The 17759-nt window shown below is 52.4% G+C and overlaps 1 protein-coding gene across 5 annotated transcripts in view; it reads left to right on the plus strand.

Annotated features, from left to right (window-relative positions):
- Positions 1–17759, plus strand: part of TNIP1 (TNFAIP3 interacting protein 1) — a 52484-nt gene that overhangs the window by 33753 nt on the left and 972 nt on the right. For 4 of the 5 annotated variants that reach the window (XM_045436960.1, XM_045436946.1, XM_045436974.1 and 1 more), the window contains 10 exons: positions 401–521; positions 4641–4730; positions 6973–7038; positions 7204–7335; positions 9895–10023; positions 12617–12748; positions 13842–13967; positions 14459–14524; positions 14862–15053; positions 16122–16212. In XM_045436960.1, coding sequence (XP_045292916.1) covers positions 401–521; positions 4641–4730; positions 6973–7038; positions 7204–7335; positions 9895–10023; positions 12617–12748; positions 13842–13967; positions 14459–14524; positions 14862–15053; positions 16122–16212 — 1145 coding nt within the window. The remainder of the gene's footprint in view (positions 1–400; positions 522–4640; positions 4731–6972; positions 7039–7203; positions 7336–9894; positions 10024–12616; positions 12749–13841; positions 13968–14458; positions 14525–14861; positions 15054–16121; positions 16213–17759) is intronic. The other variant, XM_045436966.1, reaches the window with a different exon arrangement.

A 17759-nucleotide genomic window follows, 5' to 3' on the forward strand; every position in this document is an offset into this window, starting at 1 on the left:
GGAGGAGTGCTCAAGACCTGTCGGCACCAGCTGAGACTGTTCCCATGCTCTACACAAGAAGTTTGCAGATGATTGGAAAAGGTGTAACTTCCTCACTAGAGTGCGGTCAGGGTTATTTGATGCAGGTTTGGACACATCCTGGAGTTCTCCTGTTTGCCGACTTCACACAGTTGGGAAACCCTGCTGTTGATTGACGATCAGAGACTTCCAGAGAAGCCCACATTGCCAGCAAAGTGGCTTAAGATTGCCTTCTTTTGTTCTATCCAAGGGCAGGTTTCAGGGTCCTCCCTTCTTCCCCAGAACTCAGCTGTAGTAGTAGGTGATGAGTAGTAGGTCTGAGAACCCCAGGCTTCTTAACACAGGGCCGGCAACGTGACCTCTCTGTTTGCCTCCGACCCAGGGAGGAAAACATGGAGCTCAAGAGGTTGTTGATGAGCTGCGGCAAAGAGGATACCTGTGGGCAGCCGGGCTTCCCAAAGATGGAAGGCGCAGGCAAGAAGGGGGTGGCCGGACAGCAGCAGGTACGTGGTCACAGACTCCTTCCACAGCATCTGGGATTGCCACTGTCTAGCCTCCGTTGCCCCCTGCGGTGAGCTCACCACTTCCTGCCGTAGCCCGTTCTACTGTTACAGGGTTCCCGTTAGATGGCTTTTCCTTAGCTGGGCCTGACAGTCCACCTGTCCCGGAGTTTCCACTTCTTAGCCCTCCTTCTGCCTTTAGCCACACGGAACATCCCATTCCCTGGGACACACGGGCTGCTGGCCACGACCGTGGCCTCGTGGCCCCCACCGGCCTTCTCTCCAGGCTGCGTAGTTTCATTTCCTTCCGCCACGGCTCATAGAAGGTGGTACTGAGTCCTTCGCTCAGTTTGGGCACATTCCCTAAACACGTTCCAGTTTGTGAAGGTCTCTTGTGGGTAGGTCTCAAAAGTCAGTGTAACATCTCAGATATTCCTGGCAGAATTAGGGTGTTGGGTTGAGATAGGCCCATCAGGGGACTCTGTTAAGCTCCTGGGATTCCTTCCTAGAGCCTCTGACCTGGACAGAAGTGGGGTTAGCTGACATTGCCATGGCCTGGCGCCCCTTCCCACCGCGGCTCTCAGCTGTGCCTCACACCCAGTTCCCGAGCAGAAGCTGAATCTCCTCCCTTGCCCAGTGTGTACCTTTCCCCTTGGCGTGGCGCTGAGTCCCAACTTTTTACTGACACGTTTCCCCTTTTTACTAGGGTTTAATGGCTGCGCGGCAGGATTTGACATCTTTAACAAACCCACACCTATGTAAAGGCAGTAATTATCCTAATAACTTAATTCCTCACTACTATGTGGCAATGTAGCATTTACCTGGGGCTTGCAAATCCATCATCCTGTTTGGATCTCCACTCTACACGTATGCTAGGCAGGGCCGGGACTATTACTGCATGACACAGCGGTGGTAGGAGGTGTGGAGAGGTCATGTGACTTCCTGTCATCAAGATCCCTGCATCACCTGCTATCAGGCATACAGAGGGGTGCCTTGGGGTGCCTCAGAAATGCGCTGATAAATGGCCTTCTGAATTCCAGCCCAGGGAGCCCCTCCCTTCCTCCATTTAGCCCTCAGGGCAGAGCCTGCTTGGCCGTCCCCTTGCGGAAGTGACTTGTGAAGCCCCCTGATCCCCCGTGGGTTCCCTGAGCCACACGGGTGTGGGATTCCCTGGGGAGGCCTCTTCGCTTTCCCAAGCCCTTTAATGTTGGCTCATCTAACTTGACCCCCCAGAGGCCCAGCCCTTCTTACCACCCTGCCGGGGACGAAGGCCCCATGGGAGGCATGTGTTATGGGCCACGGTGGAGCCCATGTCCTGGAGCTGGCTCCACCTCGTGCCAGCACGGCCACCGTGACTGAGTGACATAAACCAACCATCTGGCCTCAGTTTCTTCTTCTGTAAAATGGAGGCTGTGACACCCACCTCGGAGGATGGCGGGAGGGTTCAGGGTGATACCTGTAAAGTAGGTGTGGCGCTGGGCACATGATAAACAGTGAAACTAGCTGTTGCTTTTAATGGTAGCTTTGGTGCCAGCAGCGAGGTGGGCTGATTCTTCTCTTCTTCTTCTTCTTTTTTTTTAAAGTTTATTTATTTATTTTGAGAGAGGGGCAGAGAGAGAAGGAGAGAGAGAATCCCAAACAGGCTCCACACCAGCAGCTCCAAGCCTGAGAACTCACCAACCATGAGATCATGACCTGAGCCAAAACTGAGTCGGGACGCCTGACGGACTGAGCCACCCAGGCGCCCCCGACTCTTCTCTTCTTTGTGGAGGTTGATTGTATGCCCCCCAGGAGACCCTGTCCCCTCTTCCTCCTTGTCCTGTGAGGACACAGCAGGCTTCCAGGGGCATGCCCATCTTTTGCCTTTCTTAAAGGTGACGGTCCTTGGAGGGCTCCCCCAGCCCACTGCCCTTCCTCCCCGGGTCTGTGGAGTGCTGGCAGGCGCTCGCCTGCAGGGGGCACCTGAGCCTCACTAGTCCTGCATTCAGGGACCGGCCCCGCCCCCACGAGCCATGGGAAGGCAGGGGATAGAGAGAATGTGGGCAGCGACCCCAGGACAAATGCTGACAAGCCCATGGGTGTCAGAGATTGGGGCCTGCAGAGCCCATCTGGCTTGATCTCCCTTGTACCAAGGCCCAGAGAGGGTGTGGGTCTTGGCCTCATGCAGGGCCTTGGAGGTAGACCCAATACTCCACTGCTGGACTCCTAAGCTCATTCTCTTTCACCTCCACATTTCCTGTTTAAACAAAATTTTTTTTAACTTCTAGAGAACTTTAGATTTACAAAAAACCAATTGCAAAAGTAGTCCGGACGATCCCCCGTATCTCCTTATCAAGTTACATAACCACGGTTCAATGACCAAAACTCAAAAACAAACAACACCATTAACTAAACTACAGACTTTGTTCAGATTTCACCAGTTTCTCGCTCATATCCTCTTTCTTACTTTCTGTGCTGGCGCTGGGAGTCCAGGATCCCACGCCGCACTTGGGTGTCACAGTCCTTAGTTTCCTCCAGTCTGTGACAGTTCCCAGCTGCACCTCGTGTTTCGCGCTTCTGACTTGTGCTGGCCAGTTATTTTGTAACATGTGCCTCAGTATGGGTTTAACTGATGTTTTCTCGTGATCGGATTGAGATGTGGATTTGCGCAAGGTTCCCCGGGAGTGACACCATGCCCTTCGTGGTGCATCATGTCAAGGATACATGATGTCAGTGTATCTTACTACTGTCAACACTGATTGCTTGGCTGAGGGGGCGTGTGTTGGTTTTTCCATAATAAAGGGGCTAATTTTCCCTTTGTAGTTAATAAATCCTTTTTTTAAATAATTTTTTTAAGTTTTTATTTATTTTGAGAGAGAGAGAGAGCATGAGCCAGGGTGGGGCAGAGAGAGAGAGAGAGAGAGAGAGAGAGAGAGAGAGAGAAAATCCCAAGCAGGCTCTGCAGAATCAGCACAGAGCCTGACATGGGGCTGGAACCCATGAAACTGTGAGATCATGACCTGAGCCAAAATCAAAGATGGACACTTAACCAACTGAGCCACCCAGGTGCCCCAACAAAGACTTATTTTTGAGGAGAAACTTTAAGTCTGTGCAAATGTCCTGTTTCTTTTTACACTTCTCACTAATTTTCATATCCATTGGTGGATCTCACCTGCCACAATCATTATGACGATAGTGTTCTCACAGAGATTTTGAATTTCTCTCATTCCCTCTATACTCAGTAATTGGAATTCTTCTGTAAGGAAGAGTTGCCCCTTCTCCCCCACTTATCTATTTATTCAGCTGTTCCTTTCTACCAGTGTGGACTCGGGCATTTGTTTTATTCTTTGGGCTATGATCGAGTTCTGTCGCGATGTATATTTTTGTTCAAATCGCTCCAGCTTTGGCCACAGGAAGCTCTTTCGAGTTGTCTCTTTTGCCCGTTAGACACGCCCTTCTTCATGTAATTATTATTGAGCACTTTCTTACTTTCTGGCACAAGATAACTCCAAGCTCTCCTTATATTTTCCCTGCCCCGGGAATGAACCACTTCTCTAAGGAACCCTATTTCTTTTTGTTAGAGAATGGCATTTAGAAACCAAGATCTGGGCCCTGGGTGTGCTCGTTGCCACTGGAGTGTCATGTCATGGCTTTAGGCTTTCTCAGAGGACAGAGCTAGGAAACACACGCACAGGTACTAATCACACATACACATACGTCTTTATTTCTGTATCTTTCTAAAAAAGGTCTTTAAGTAAACATTTTGTAAAATGTTAAAAAAATCTATAACTCTTGCCTTCCAGGTCAGAAGATGTTTGGTTGATGTGTGTTGGGGAAGAAGAGGGGAGGGAAGGCGGCAGTGTCTTAGAGATAGAGTCTGAGCAGAGGAAGAAGTGGCCATGGCAGGGGAGCAGAGGGCAGGAGGGCAGGGGAGGAGGAGAGGAGGAATAATGATCTCAGCAGACTTTCCCAAGCAGGTGTAGTCATGGCTAGAATATGTAGCGGTGTCCTGGCCAGTGAGGGGATTAGAAATGTGGGAGACCCAGGGCTGGGTCCCTGGGTAGAGGCCTTTAAGGAGCGCTGAGTGAGTGACAGAATTGTTCTCTGAGGCTTTGCTGAAGGCCCCTCCGTGTTTCTCCCCAGGCTTGTGTGACAGCAGGTAAGATCCCAGAGGTCGGGGCCTTGGGTGCAGCCGAGAAGAAGGTGAGAATGCTGGAGCAGCAGCGCGCAGAGGTAGGTGGCTAGAGGGGGTGGGCGTGGCCAAGGGAGACCCCCCTTCCCTCCCCGGACTGTCGGAGCAAAGGCCCTCCCTGGCCCCCTGTCTGGTCTCAGATCACCATGGTGAGTTGCCGTGGTGACCACTGAACCATTGGCCATGGGAGAGACCTGCTGCCTTGTCCTGGGCTCTTGTTTCTTGATCAGTTCCCTTGCCCACGGGGGTCACTCTGCAGATGTGGCATTTGGGGCATGGCTTAAAATTGTTGGCGGGGGGACAGTGTAGCAGGCTTCCCTGGTAAGCCCCGGATGGTGAAAGGAGGTTGTGATAAGGTAGGGAAGTTGCAGCATCAGGAAGGGGGAGCATGGGGTTCCTCTGTCACCATTGTAGCTGGTTCAGGGAGGGACTGTCACAGAAGCATAGGATGCGACGCTTTATAGCACCGCTTCGAAACGGCTGGAAGTCTCCAAAATTGAGGCTATGCCCTTGTGTCCCATGCATGTTCCTCCTCCATCCCCGACCCCAGGCCGGTATTTCCAGGCTGGAGGCGGAGCCAAATTCCTGTCTGTTCTTTTAGCCTCTCCACTCCACACAGCCCGGGTTCTTCTCCAGATTCCTGGGCCTTGCTGCCCTCCCTGGGCCTCCAGCACATTTGAAAGTCAGGCCCCCATTAGTCTTTTGCTTATGTGCCTAGCAATTTTAGTTTTCTTTTTCTGTTGCTGTAAGGTATTTGTTCTGATTACAAAAGTAATGTGACACTCATTTGAAAAATACTGAGAACCCCACCACCTAGAGATGCCCCCAGTTGGCAACAGTCCTAAGTTCTATTCTGTACTTATCAATTTATAATCAGTTTTTAAAAATAAACGGGAAAATGGGGCGCCTGGGTGGTTCAGTCGGTTAAGCGTCCAACTTCGGCTCAGGTCATGATCTCGCGGTCCGTGAGTTCGAGCCCCGTGTTGGGCTCTGTGCTGACAGCTCAGAGTCTGGAGCCTGCTTCAGATTCTGTGTCCCCCTCTCTCTCTGCCCCTCCCCTGCTTGCACTCTGTCTCTGTCTCTGTCTCTCTCTCTCTCTCAAAAATAAATAAACATGAGAAATTTTTTTAAAAGCAGAAAAATTAGGGGTGCCTGGGTGGCTCAGTCGGTCAAGCCTCCGACTTCGGCTCAGGTTATGATCTTGCTGTTTGTGAGTTCCAGCCCCGCATCGGGCTCTGTGCTGACAGCTCAGAGCCTGGAGCCTGACTCAGATTCTGTGTCTCCCTCCCTTTCTGCCCCTCCCGGCTCACGCTCTGTCTCTCTCTGTCTCTCAATAATAAATAAACATTAAAAAAAAATTTTTTTTTAAGCAGAAAAATTATATCCTATATACTGCATCGCAGATTGCTGTTTTTCTTTTCTCCTTTAAAATTAACTGTATCTTTGAGGGTATTTATTTTTGTGTAAAACATACGTTTCTTAGATTCTGAATACTCTTTATCATATGTTACTGTGTCTGAAATTGGGATACCTTTTCCCATTGTTTTTTGTATTTAATGATGTAGGATTGTTTTTCTTCCCTGAGGAGTTGTTCTGTCGTGTGTGGCAAATAATTTAGGGTCGTCTTAGAAACGAGGCAGTGTATTAGGGGCCTGATTTTCTTACCAGCTGCACAGCACCTTGTTTTTAGTTTGTGCTAGACTTTTCTTTTTTTTTTTAATATATGAAATTTATTGTCAAATTGGTTTCCATACAACACCCAGTGCTCATGCCAAAAGATGCCCTCTTCAATGCCCATCACCCACCCTCCCCTCCCTCCCACCCCCCACCTGTGCTAGACTTTTCTTAACCCACCTCCTCTGCGTAGGTGGTCCTCTAGAGTTTGCTGTGAGACAGACATTGCTGAGGCAGCCAGCCTTGTGCTTACGCACTTGCACACTTGTGCAAGTGCATCTTTAGGTTTCATTTTCAGAGAGAGATGCCAGGTGAAGGAAAACGAGAACGTGATGCTTGAGTACGTAGTCCCAGGTTGCACCTGTGTTCCGTAATTATACCCCCAAATTATATAATGCTCCTTTGCTGTTAGTCTTGCTTTCCTGGCAAGGATAAAACATGGCAGTTGATAAAAGTTCCTCCTTAGGGAACACTGAATTTCCAAGAAGAGAGGGTTTGAGGCAGCGTCCGTGGCCACCGTCCTCCCGCACACACTGCTGGTCTGCATGTTGTCGTCCCTCTTTGTACCTTCGCTGCCTATCTCTTGCTAACCCCAGTCTCTCCCCACAGCTGCTCGAAGTGAACAAGCAGTGGGACCAGCATTTCCGGTCCATGAAGCAGCAGTACGAGCAGAAGGTACTGGGGGGTTATGGGAACCCAGGGCTGTGAACCCCAGGCTCCTGGCTGTGCTGTCGGAGCATCCCCGGTCTTCTGCCTGCTGCTTCCTTCTCAGGAGCTTTGAACCTTGGAGGTTCACCCCTTCCCTCACGCACTATCCCCCCCTCTCGCCTTTGAACCCAGATCACCGAGCTGCGCCAGAAGCTGGCGGACCTACAGAAGCAGGTGACTGACCTGGAGGCTGAGCGGGAGCAGAAGCAGCGTGACTTTGACCGGAAGCTCCTCCTGGCCAAGTCCAAGATTGAAATGGAGGAGGCAAGTCAACTGCCGGTCCCTGCAGCTCCAGCTTGGGAGGCCGCTCTCCTGCCTCATTAGCCGAGAATTCTGTGAAGTGAACGGGCGGGGTGGAGGGCTGGAGTTGGGAGACCTGGGGGCTCCATCTCTGATCTCTGCCTCTGGTGCTCAGGGCTATGTGGCCACAGGCAGAAGCACTTTCCTCCCCTGTGCCCCCGTTTCCCATCTGAAAAGTGAGGAGATCGGATTACCTGTTGCTTTCCGTATTTTCTTGCTTACATGCAGAAGAGCTTTTTTTTTTAAGTTTATTTATTTTGAGAGAATGTGGGGGAGGGGCAGAGAGCGAGGGAGAGGGAGAGAGAGAATCCCAAGCAGGGTCTGCACCGCCAGCAAAGAGCCCAATACAGAGCTCGAACCCACGAACCATGAGGTCATGACCCGAGCCGAAGTCTGCCGCTTAGCGGACCGAGCCACCCAGGCGCCCGCGCGCAGAAGAGCTTTTTGTTCACTTAAAATCTCACGGACCAGGGAACCGTACAGGGAAGCGCAATACAAGAGACACAGAGGCTGCTCTGGAACACTTGACGGGGCTGGGCCGCTGCTGACTGTTTAGAGTAGCGATGGCTGTTTGGGGGTGGGGCAGCTAAAACATTAGGCAGGGGCTTCCTTTCTTCACGCATCGAGCGACTACTCAACGGTGTGCACCTGGCATTGTGCTGGGCACAGAGGCTCAGCGGCGAACAGCCCAGTCCTACCCTTGGTGGGAAAGAAACACTAAACAGCTCATCACAGAAGCAAATAAGTAGAAGGGTGTTAAAGTACCACAGGAGGAGTTAGAAGGATCAGGGAGAGGGCGGAAAGGGAGACCAGGAGAGATAGTATCTGGCCTGTCAGTGTGCGACTGACAGCAGCCAAGGCACTCCAGGATCCCAGGACAGCTTAAAGAGGAAAGGCCATTTGACCCCCAGACTCTCAGAAGATAGTATCTATATTACGGTGTCTTCCCGTTCGTGGGGACTGGGCACACGCTGCTTTGCCTGGCTTAAAAATGGACGTTTTCAACACGAATTGCATTTCAGAATTCCCTCCGTCAGCATGTGACACCCAGGGGCTTTATCTGAGGGGTCATCCTGCCTCAGTGACCACCCCTTGCCTTGAAGGTCTGTGTTAGGAAGGATGCTGCCCGTCTTTTCTCCGAGTGCAGTCACGTCGGTGACTGGCAGCCAGACCCCTGGCTCTTTGGTCCCTTCCCCTAGCTCCCATCAGGAGGCAAAATAAGTCCCTGGCATGGGACAGTCCCCCATTAGCAGGGGGGAGGTGGGGTGTCCTAAGACAAAGCATGGCCCTGTGATAAGGACACGTGGTGATAGAGGCCATGCTAATCCTGGAGCCTCTTACGTAGGAATCCAGAACACCTCCTCCGAGGTCTGCCCAAAGCTGCCCTCCCCAGTCTCTGGCTGACCTCCCCTATTTGAAACACTTCCTTTGACTTGCGAAGGCAGAGGGAGCACTGGAATTAGGAGACCTGGGTTCTGGCCCCAGCTCGCTGTGTGTGGCCTTCGGTGAGTCCCCTCCCTTCTCTGGACATTTCCCATCACGTGAAAGGGCTAAGATTTGGTGCTCTCTAAAGGCCAATCCAGCTGTGGCCCTCTGCAGTGAAGGAGCCCTGCCTGTTCCATAGTGGGTGTGGGGGCAGGGCTTCCACCTTGAAGCCTTCCCTGGTTTCTTCTCAGTTGTGATGCTCTTTCTTTTAACCTCACAGTGCTTTGTTTCTCTGTGGAGGAACACTCTGCCTTTTATGCTGCATTTATTTCTTTAAGGGTCCTGTCTCCTCTAGGCTTAGAGACCATAAGAACTAAAAGGTCCTTTAGAGATTCTCAGTGGTTTATCACTTTCTGTGTATCACAGAAGACCCCTGTGCGAATCTCGTGGACGCTATGGCTTTTCTCCCTAGAGAATTGCACAGACAAAATTCTGCAGCCCGTTTTGGGGCTCACAGACCTCCTGACGCCCATCTGTGACTCACGTTAAGAGCACCCCTCCCCGGCGTGCCTGGGTGGCTCAGTCAAGCCTCTGACTTCAGCTCAGGTCGTTGTCTCACGGCTTGTGAGTTCAAGCCCCTCACCGGGCTCTTGGCTGTCAGTGCCGCTCACGTTTTCTCCCCCACTCTTTAAAATAAATAAACATTAAAAAGAAAGAAAGAGAGAGAAAGAAAGAAAAAGAAAGAAAGAAAGAAAAGAAAAGAAAAGAAAAGAAAAGAAAAGAAAAGAAAAGAAAAGAACCCCCTACCCGTGGCAGATAAGTGAGCATAGACCAGAGAGTACTGTGACTGTGGCCAAGGTCTCAGCCCATTGGTAGAGGAGCTGGTGTCAGAACCCACCCGAACTGCCTTTTCCTTGAGGACAGGACCTAATGGCATCACGGCTCTGATGCCTCGCATGGTGCCTTCACACGAGCGTTGCGGGGGCTGCTGGGGGAGCGGCAGAGAGGAGGCATGGCTGAGTGAGGGTGGGGCAGGAAGCGCAGCGGGTCAGGCCTCCCAGAGGGGTTCCCTGCTCAACAACCCTGTGTTCCCTGCAGACCGACAAGGAGCAGCTGACAGCGGAGGCCAAGGAGCTGCGCCAGAAGGTCAAGTACCTGCAGGATCAGCTGAGCCCACTCACCCGGCAGCGGGAGTACCAGGAAAAGGAGATCCAGCGGCTCAACAAGGTGGGCGCCTGGAGCAGGCAGGGCTTCCTGAGCCCAGCTGCAAACATCCCCTCCACCGCCGGTACCCCGACCCTCAAGTCAGGAGGGGTGACTTGTGGATCGGTGAGCCATTGCTGAGGGCCTCCATGCAGCCTCGCGGCTCCCGCTGTCTCTGCCTTTCCCTCCCCACGTGCCGAGTGGCCAGCCCTGAGATGTGCATGTGCCCGCTCCAACCTCAAGGCCTTTGCACGAGCCCTTTCCTCACAGGGCCCCATCCCGCTCAACGCTCATCGTTCAGGCTCGGTTTTAACACCACTTCCTCTGCAAGGCCTCCCTGGAGTCTCATTCAGGTCCTCCTGTTCTATGCTCCTAAAGCACCAGAACCTTCTTTCATTCTCCTTCTTGCATCTTCTTGTGATTTCCTGTTTAATGATCTGTCTCCCAGTGGGGGGAGGTGCTCGCCTTCACCAGTGTATGTGCCCCCAGCACCTGGCATCGTGCCTGGCACCAAGTGCAAGGTCAGGACACAGCTGCTCAAAGGAGTAGCTGAGCACGGCCCGAGGGTTCCTGCCCTCGAGAATTGGGACCCAGAGAGATGGGGTGCCTGGGCAGAGGCTGGGTTTTAAAGCCCGAGGCCTGCTGCTTTGGGCCAAGGTGAGTGGGCAGGGAACAGGCTGGGTCTGGGGGCTGATTCTGATCCCAGCTTAGCCACTTCAGCCTCTCTGAGTCTCAGTTTTGCCATCTGAACCCTGGCTGGACTCCTTCCAGCCCCGCCCACCTTCCAGCACAGGTGCACTGACAAGAGGAAACTTTGAAGGCCTCCTCTTCCGAGGAGACGAGTTCCCCGAAGGCCTGGAGGAATTGTCTCTGGTTCATCTTTTCCTCCTTGCCTGGCTGTCCTCCTTTCCCTCCTGCCACCTGACCTTGTTCACACGGGCTCGGCATGAGTTTGGCATTCGCTGGGCCCTAGCCCTGTTAGGGTAACCCTTTCTATTTGGTTTTGGAATTTGATAAGCATTGATTATGTCAAGTCTGGGGAACCTTGGGACCTGTTCTCAGTGGAAAGAATGACCTATCCTGAGCTGGGGGATTTGGGGGTCTACATTCAGGCACAGTGTTGTACAGAGTGGCAGATCACAGAGATGACTCAGGCAGGATCACTGCTTTCCAAGTTTCCCTGGCATCGCTGGGGACAGAGACCTAGGTGTCGGTGACTGATGCAAGGCAAGTGATGTGCTTTGCTTGTGACCTCAGGCAAGTCTCTCCCTGTCCCTGGACCTCAGTCTTCTCATCTAAAATATAGGCAGATGGAGGGGCGCCTGGGTGGCTCAGTCCATTAAGTGCCCAACTTCAGCTCAGGTCATGATCTCACGGCCTGTGAGTTCGAGCCCCACATCAGGCTCTGTGCTGACAGCTCAGAGCCTGGAGCCTGCTTCCGATTCTGTGTCTCCCTCTCTTTCTGCCCCTCCCCTGCTCATTCTCTCTCCCCCTTCCCTCTCCCTTCCTTTCTCTTCCTCTCTCTTTCAAAAATAAACATTGAAAAATTAAATAAATAAATAAAATATAGGCAGATGGAGTAAGTAGGAGGATCAAGTAGAGCCATAACTTCCCCTTGCAGCGTCCTGGGCTTACTCTGGCTCAGCGGTTTCCTCGGGTTTCTGGGAGAGACAAGGAGACTGCATGGGGGCCCAAGTCCAAGTTGGAGGTCTTCTTTATCTCCCCACTGTCTAGGGAGGCACTGTGGGCACTGCTAATGCATGGCGAGCGGAAGCCCTGATGTCCCGGGGGCTAAAGTGCAGGTGGTGAGGAGGGTGGTCGGTGTTGAGCAGGGGTCCAGAGTTCTCAAGTAACATGTTAACCAAGCTGAAGGAGAAAATCAGTTAATAGAGACCTTTTTAAGAGGTGGGAGCACACTGTTTACAAAAAGGAAAGTATTTTGTGAGTGTGGTAGAATAAGGGTGCTTTTTTTTTTTTTAATTTTCAGAATCTTCTTTGGTGATGTTTCAGCCCATTTTCAGGCTTAGAAAGGCAAAATATTAAATAAGTCAAAATTAAAATCCAGTCTGACCACAGAAGAGTTGGGGACAGGAAGTTTGGTGTGGTAGCCAGGGATTTGGGAAGCTAAAAAATCTGAGGGCAGAGCAGTTGTTGAGGACACGGAAGCTTCCCTGAAGAACTGAATATTCTGTCTAGGTCTGGGTGCTAGGAATTGAGCTGCACCTGCCCAGGGAAGGACAGAGTCTCCCTTCTACATGAGGACCCCCGTTTAGCGTGCTTAAAAGCTGTGTGACTTTGGACAGATCCCTTCATGTTTCTGAACCTCAGTTTTCACATCTGTCCAATGGGAGTGATGATCATAGTCTTTTTTTCATAGGACTGTGGAGAGGATCCAGTGAAATGATGTGTGTATCGTGTGAATGAATAGGGTAGCATTTACTAAATGGTACTAGAGGTGGTCATTATTATTGTCACTCTTATCAGGAAGGGGGTACTGGAGGTGGTCATTATTATTGTCACTCTTATCAGGAAGGGGGTCACTAAGGTGACCTCTCCGACGGGGCCTGACTGCCAGGGCTCCTGCTGATGGGTCCATCTCCTCTCTTCCCAATCCCAGGCCCTGGAGGAAGCACTGAGCATCCAGGCCTCCCCCTCCTCTCCACCAGCTGCGTTTGGGGGCCCAGAAGGAGCTGGTGGCCTCCTAAGGAAACAGGAGCTGGTCACGCAGAACGAATTGCTGAAACAGCAGGTGAGCCCAAGAGGTGGAGGTCAGGTATGAGGTGCTGAGTGGGGGGCTGGAGCATTCCTGAGGACCCAGGAGGGGCTTGAAATCCTGTGGAAGCTGTAATTAGTAGTCCACATTCTGGCTGTTGGCCAGGACCCTTGTCTGGTTCTTGGTTTATCCTTTCCAGCACTGTATCCCTAAGTCATTCCTCTGCCGCGTTTTTGATTTAACCATCTCTGTACCCCAGCTGTGCTATTATTTACCTAGCATTTTAAAAATAAATTTTAAATATGTCACTTTCAGTAAAGTATTTGGAAAGGAACTTTGTAACAATACTACAAATGGAAAATACTTTATTATTTGCCACGGGTAGAAAGTAGCTGTAAGCAATAAATGCAGTAAAAGCCAAGCAGTGTTATTAAACTCTAGCTGGATACCCTTGCCTGATGAAGACTCTGAACTTGAGTCCTCTTCGAGGGAAGGGAAGGGAAATTAGTAAGTACTAGAAAGGTGTTGAAGACATGCTAGCATAAACACAGACTTTCTCCCTGCGGGGCACAGAAGGACTGAAAGGAAATTGGAAAGGCTGGAGCTCTCCCACGTGTTTCTATTGGATGCCATGATTTGGAGGTTTCTAAACCATCTCTAACCTGGACATCGTCTCACTGGTCTGCAGTGGGATATGAAACTGCAGACGCAGAGGCAGGGAGCCACCCCAGCCCCTTCTGTGCCAGGGCACCCCCAAAGCCTTGGGAGAGCCCTATGGGTCCTCTGCTCTCAGAGCCGGGAAACAAAGTCCGGTCTTGCACCCATGCTCTGGGCCTGTGGCCGTGCCTTAGCAGGATTGGACTGGTTGGGGGCTTGTGACCCCCCTCCTTTTTTTTTTAGGCCATGGGCACCTTGTTTAAATAAAGCCTGTGTTGAAGCCCGGAATATGAAATAGAAGGACCCAGAGTTTCTCTGATTGAAGTGAGGGCTGGGAAGCCCGAGGTGCACTCGTTCCCCCTCCTCACAGCTACTGTGAGATGGGGTGAAAGCAGCAGGAGGCCAGAGCAGACTACCCCTCCTCCTCACCCTCGCCCCCCCACTCCACCCCTTCCCCTCCGTTCCCCTGCAGGTGAAGATCTTCGAGGAAGACTTCCAGAGGGAGCGCAGTGATCGAGAACGCATGAATGAGGAGAAGGAAGAGCTGAAGAAGCAGGTGGAGAAACTACAGGCCCAGGTCACCCTGTCCAATGCCCAGGTGGGAATGGCTGGACGGAGGGAGGGGCAGCTGGCCTGTCCTCGTGGGGCGGGGAGGGGGGGTGTGGAGGGTCCCTGGTGACACTGGAGGTCAGGACACTCACTGGTTCTTCTCCCAGCTCTGCCACCCAATTTCTGTGTACCTCAGCAAGTCCCTTCCCCTCCCTGACCTCTAACTCTGGCCTCCATAGTCGGAGCCACCTACTCTGTCACAGAACGGAAGTGAAGGACACTAACAGGGAAGCAGAGCAACAGGAGGCCCGTGGGGGCTCTCCTGACCTGTGTTCAGACCCATGGAGGGCGGGCCTCACTGCAGCCACCAGCCTGGGCTCTGCTCTGCCCCACGGGGGCCTTCCCCTTCCCCCCCCCTCCCCCCCAGACACTGCCCTGGGGCTGAGCCAAGCGGGCAACTGAGAGTGGTGGCTGCATAGGGACGTCCCGGCCTGGCCAGGAAGCACCTGTGCCAAGTCTTCTCTCCCTCCCTCCTCTCAGCTCAAAGCATTCAAAGATGAGGAGAAGACAAAAGAAGCCCTCAAACAGCAGAAGAGGAAGGCAAAGGTGAGGAGGCTTGAGGGAGGAAGCAGCACTTACCTCATCCTACCTTCTTCAGGGACCTAGTCTGAGGGGAGAGGCAGTGTTTGCTCAGGGGTCCAACTAATTAATGAGGTAATGCAGGTAGAGCACTAGGAACAGCACTTGGTACAGAGTGAGCGCTCGGGACACGTTAGATGTCATCATTGTTGTTACTCTGTGCCCACGTACCACCCTTCTGTGCCCATCTACCAGCCTTCAGCAAACTAAGATTCTGAATAGGGAAAGGGAGGAGACGGGTATCGCTGGGGGTGGCCTGTGCAGCCTATCATGGGCTAGAGTCAGACAGCAGCATTTCTTGCAGGCCTCAGCGGACCGTTACCACATGGAGCCCCACCCAGAACACCTCTGCGGGGCCTATCCATACGCCTACGCACCCATGCCAGCCATGGTCCCACACCACGGCTTTGAGGACTGGTCCCAGATCCGCTACCCCCCGCCCCCCATGGCCATGGAGCACCCGCCCCCACTCCCCAACTCACGCCTCTTCCATCTGGTGAGTCTGTGCCCCTCCTTTGCTCCAGGGTACACACACAGGCCTCCCCACACACTTTCCAGAGGGCAGGATCAAGTGAGGGGGTCTGAAACTGCATGCTGGGTTGGCTCTTTGCCGAACAACACTGTGGTGTACAGGCAGATGTCCAAGCCTGGCAGGACTCTCCAGCCCAAAGCTGCTCAAGGTCACTGTTTTGAACAGAAAAGGCTCAGAGGTCAGGACAGGAAGGAGGGCTCCCTCCAACCAAGCAGGCCAGGGTTTGAGTTTGGCTTTTTCTTAGAACTTCTGCATGTAACCAGGTACCGGGTCCTCACCATACATTCTCTCCTTTGCTTTTCCTTCTCTTTTCTCCTTTTCAATTTCCCTTCCCTTCCTCCCCGCTCCCTCCCCGCCCTTCTTTATTTCCTTTTCCTTGCTTATCATTCTTTCTCCAAAGAGCTGCTGTCCCCTATCCCATCCTCTGCATCCTTCTGCCACAGTCCTGCTCAGGCATCCCTGCTCCCACCTGGACGATACATTGCCTCCTGCCTGGCATTTCTTCCAGCTTCTCCTGCTAGGCCCTGTCCTTACCCAGCTTCTTGAAACACTGGAGTAGAGTGTGGGACTTAAGAGAGTGGCTCTGGGCTTATATAGAGACCTAAATCCGAAGCTTGGCCACTTTGTTTTCTTTTTTTTTTTTTTTTAAGGGAGTTTTTTTTTTTTTTTTAGTTTATTTATTTTTATTTTAAGAGAGAGAGCGGAGGTGGGGTGGGGAGGGGCAGAGAGAGGCACTGGGCTGGATCTCACGCCCGGGAGATCATGGCCTGAAATCAGGAGTCAGACGCTTAACCAGCCGAGCCAGTCAGGTGCCCCTTGGCCACTTTTGTAGCTGGATGACCTTCAACAAGTTTCTTTAACCCCTCTGAGCCTCAGGTTTACCTTACCTGTAAAATGGACGTGGCAACCTGGGTTGTTGTTAAGGATTCAGTTGCACTAGATTAATGTGTATTTAGCACCATGCTGGCATGGTAGCTGCTACTGTAATTTCTGAGCGTGGTCACCGATTACTAAGCACCGGTCCTGTTGTAGCCAGAATACACCTGGCGGCCGCCCTGTGGAGGGATGCGCAATCAGAGCTCCCAAGTGATGGACTCGCCCACAGCCAGGCCTGCGGAACCAGGTGAGTGGGAGCTAGTACTGGGTCTCATCGTCCCCTCGGGGAGATAACTTCTTACATGGCAGGTGTGCCCCAGTTTGGGGCTGATCTCACCACCTTCTGATCTTGGTGGAAGAGAGGCCTCACTTTGCAAAACAGTGTTGCGAGAATGGGAGGTGACTGCAGGCTGAGGGGACTGAAGTCATTCATTCATCTGAGTGTGGGGTCTAATCGCCAGGTGCTGTGCTGGGTGCTGGGTGCTGGGTGCCGAGTGAGGAGAAACAGATACGGTCTCTGCCCCTATGGAGCTCACTGTCTAGGGAGGGAGGCAGAAAGGAATAAAATGCACGCAAAAAAAAAAAAAAAAAAAAAAAATCACACAAATGGGCCTTCAGTTGCACTCAGGTGCCCTGAAGGAAGAAGGGTAGATACCGGGGGAGCCTGACCTGGCCCCGGGGACAGTGATGTTTGAGTCAAGACTCTCAGAATGCATGGCGTTAACTCGGTGAAGAGAACGTTCTTGCAGAGAAATGACAAATACATAGGCCTTGGTGGGAGGGAGGGAGGGAGGGAGGGAGGGAGGAAGGAAGCAGACTGGACGATCAAGAGAAGACTGCAGGAGCCAAGAACAAGGTGGAGAAGGAGCGACGGGTGAGGCGAGGTGAGGTCAGGGAGGGAGGGGAATCCAGGCCGTGCAGGGGCTTGCAGACCATGGCAGGGGGCTGGTCTTTATTCTAAAGATGATGTGGATTCCTTGGACATGTTTAAAGCACAGTGGCATGACAGATTCGATTTGCATTTTGCTTTGTTTTTAATTTATGTTAGAGAGCGAGAGGGGGAGAGGGGCAGAGGGAGAGAGAGAGAATCTCAAGAAGGCTCCGTGCTCAGTGCGAAGCCTGACGCAGGGCTTGATCCCTTGACTCTGGGATCGGGACCCAAGCCGAAATGAAGAGTTGGACGCTCAACCGACTGGCAGCCACCCAGGCGCCCCCAGAGTTGCATTTTGAAAAGCTCCATCAGGTCACGGTGTTGGCCGTAAACAGTTGGGGACTGGCGGTTTGTTCACTAGTCACAGGAGGACTACAGGCCCTTAGTGACAGCCTTTGCTTTCTGCAAGGCTGCGTGGGGCAGAAGGTACCATCTTGCCTGTGGGGGCAAGCGTCAGGGAAGCTGAGTCCTTCCCAGCACAAAGAGGTGTTTTCTAAGGGTTGTGGCCATGCAGCGATAGAGCCAGCGGTGCCAGGAGATAGAGTGCCCCTCGCAGAAGGTGCCCCTCACAGAGGCTGCAGGGGGACGTGGAGGCAGCGTGGTTTGGAAGACGTAGTGGGTGGCAGGAGGCATTGCGCCGGTCTGCCGTTTTCTCATGGTTCCCCACAGAGCCCTAGAGGTTGTGTGGAGCCCGTCAGAGGCTGCTGTGACGAGGGGCAAGTGGGCAGGGCTGTCTCCTCCCCCAGAACTTCTCTAACTCTGGGATGTGGAGCCAGACTGGCTAAGCTCAAACACTTCCTAGATCTGGAACTTCAGGCAAATTTTTAAAAATCTCTCTGTGCGCCTATTCCCTCCTCCATAAA

The sequence above is a fragment of the Leopardus geoffroyi genome, chromosome A1 (assembly GCF_018350155.1).
Source record: "Leopardus geoffroyi isolate Oge1 chromosome A1, O.geoffroyi_Oge1_pat1.0, whole genome shotgun sequence".
NCBI classification, from domain to species: Eukaryota; Metazoa; Chordata; class Mammalia; order Carnivora; family Felidae; genus Leopardus; species Leopardus geoffroyi.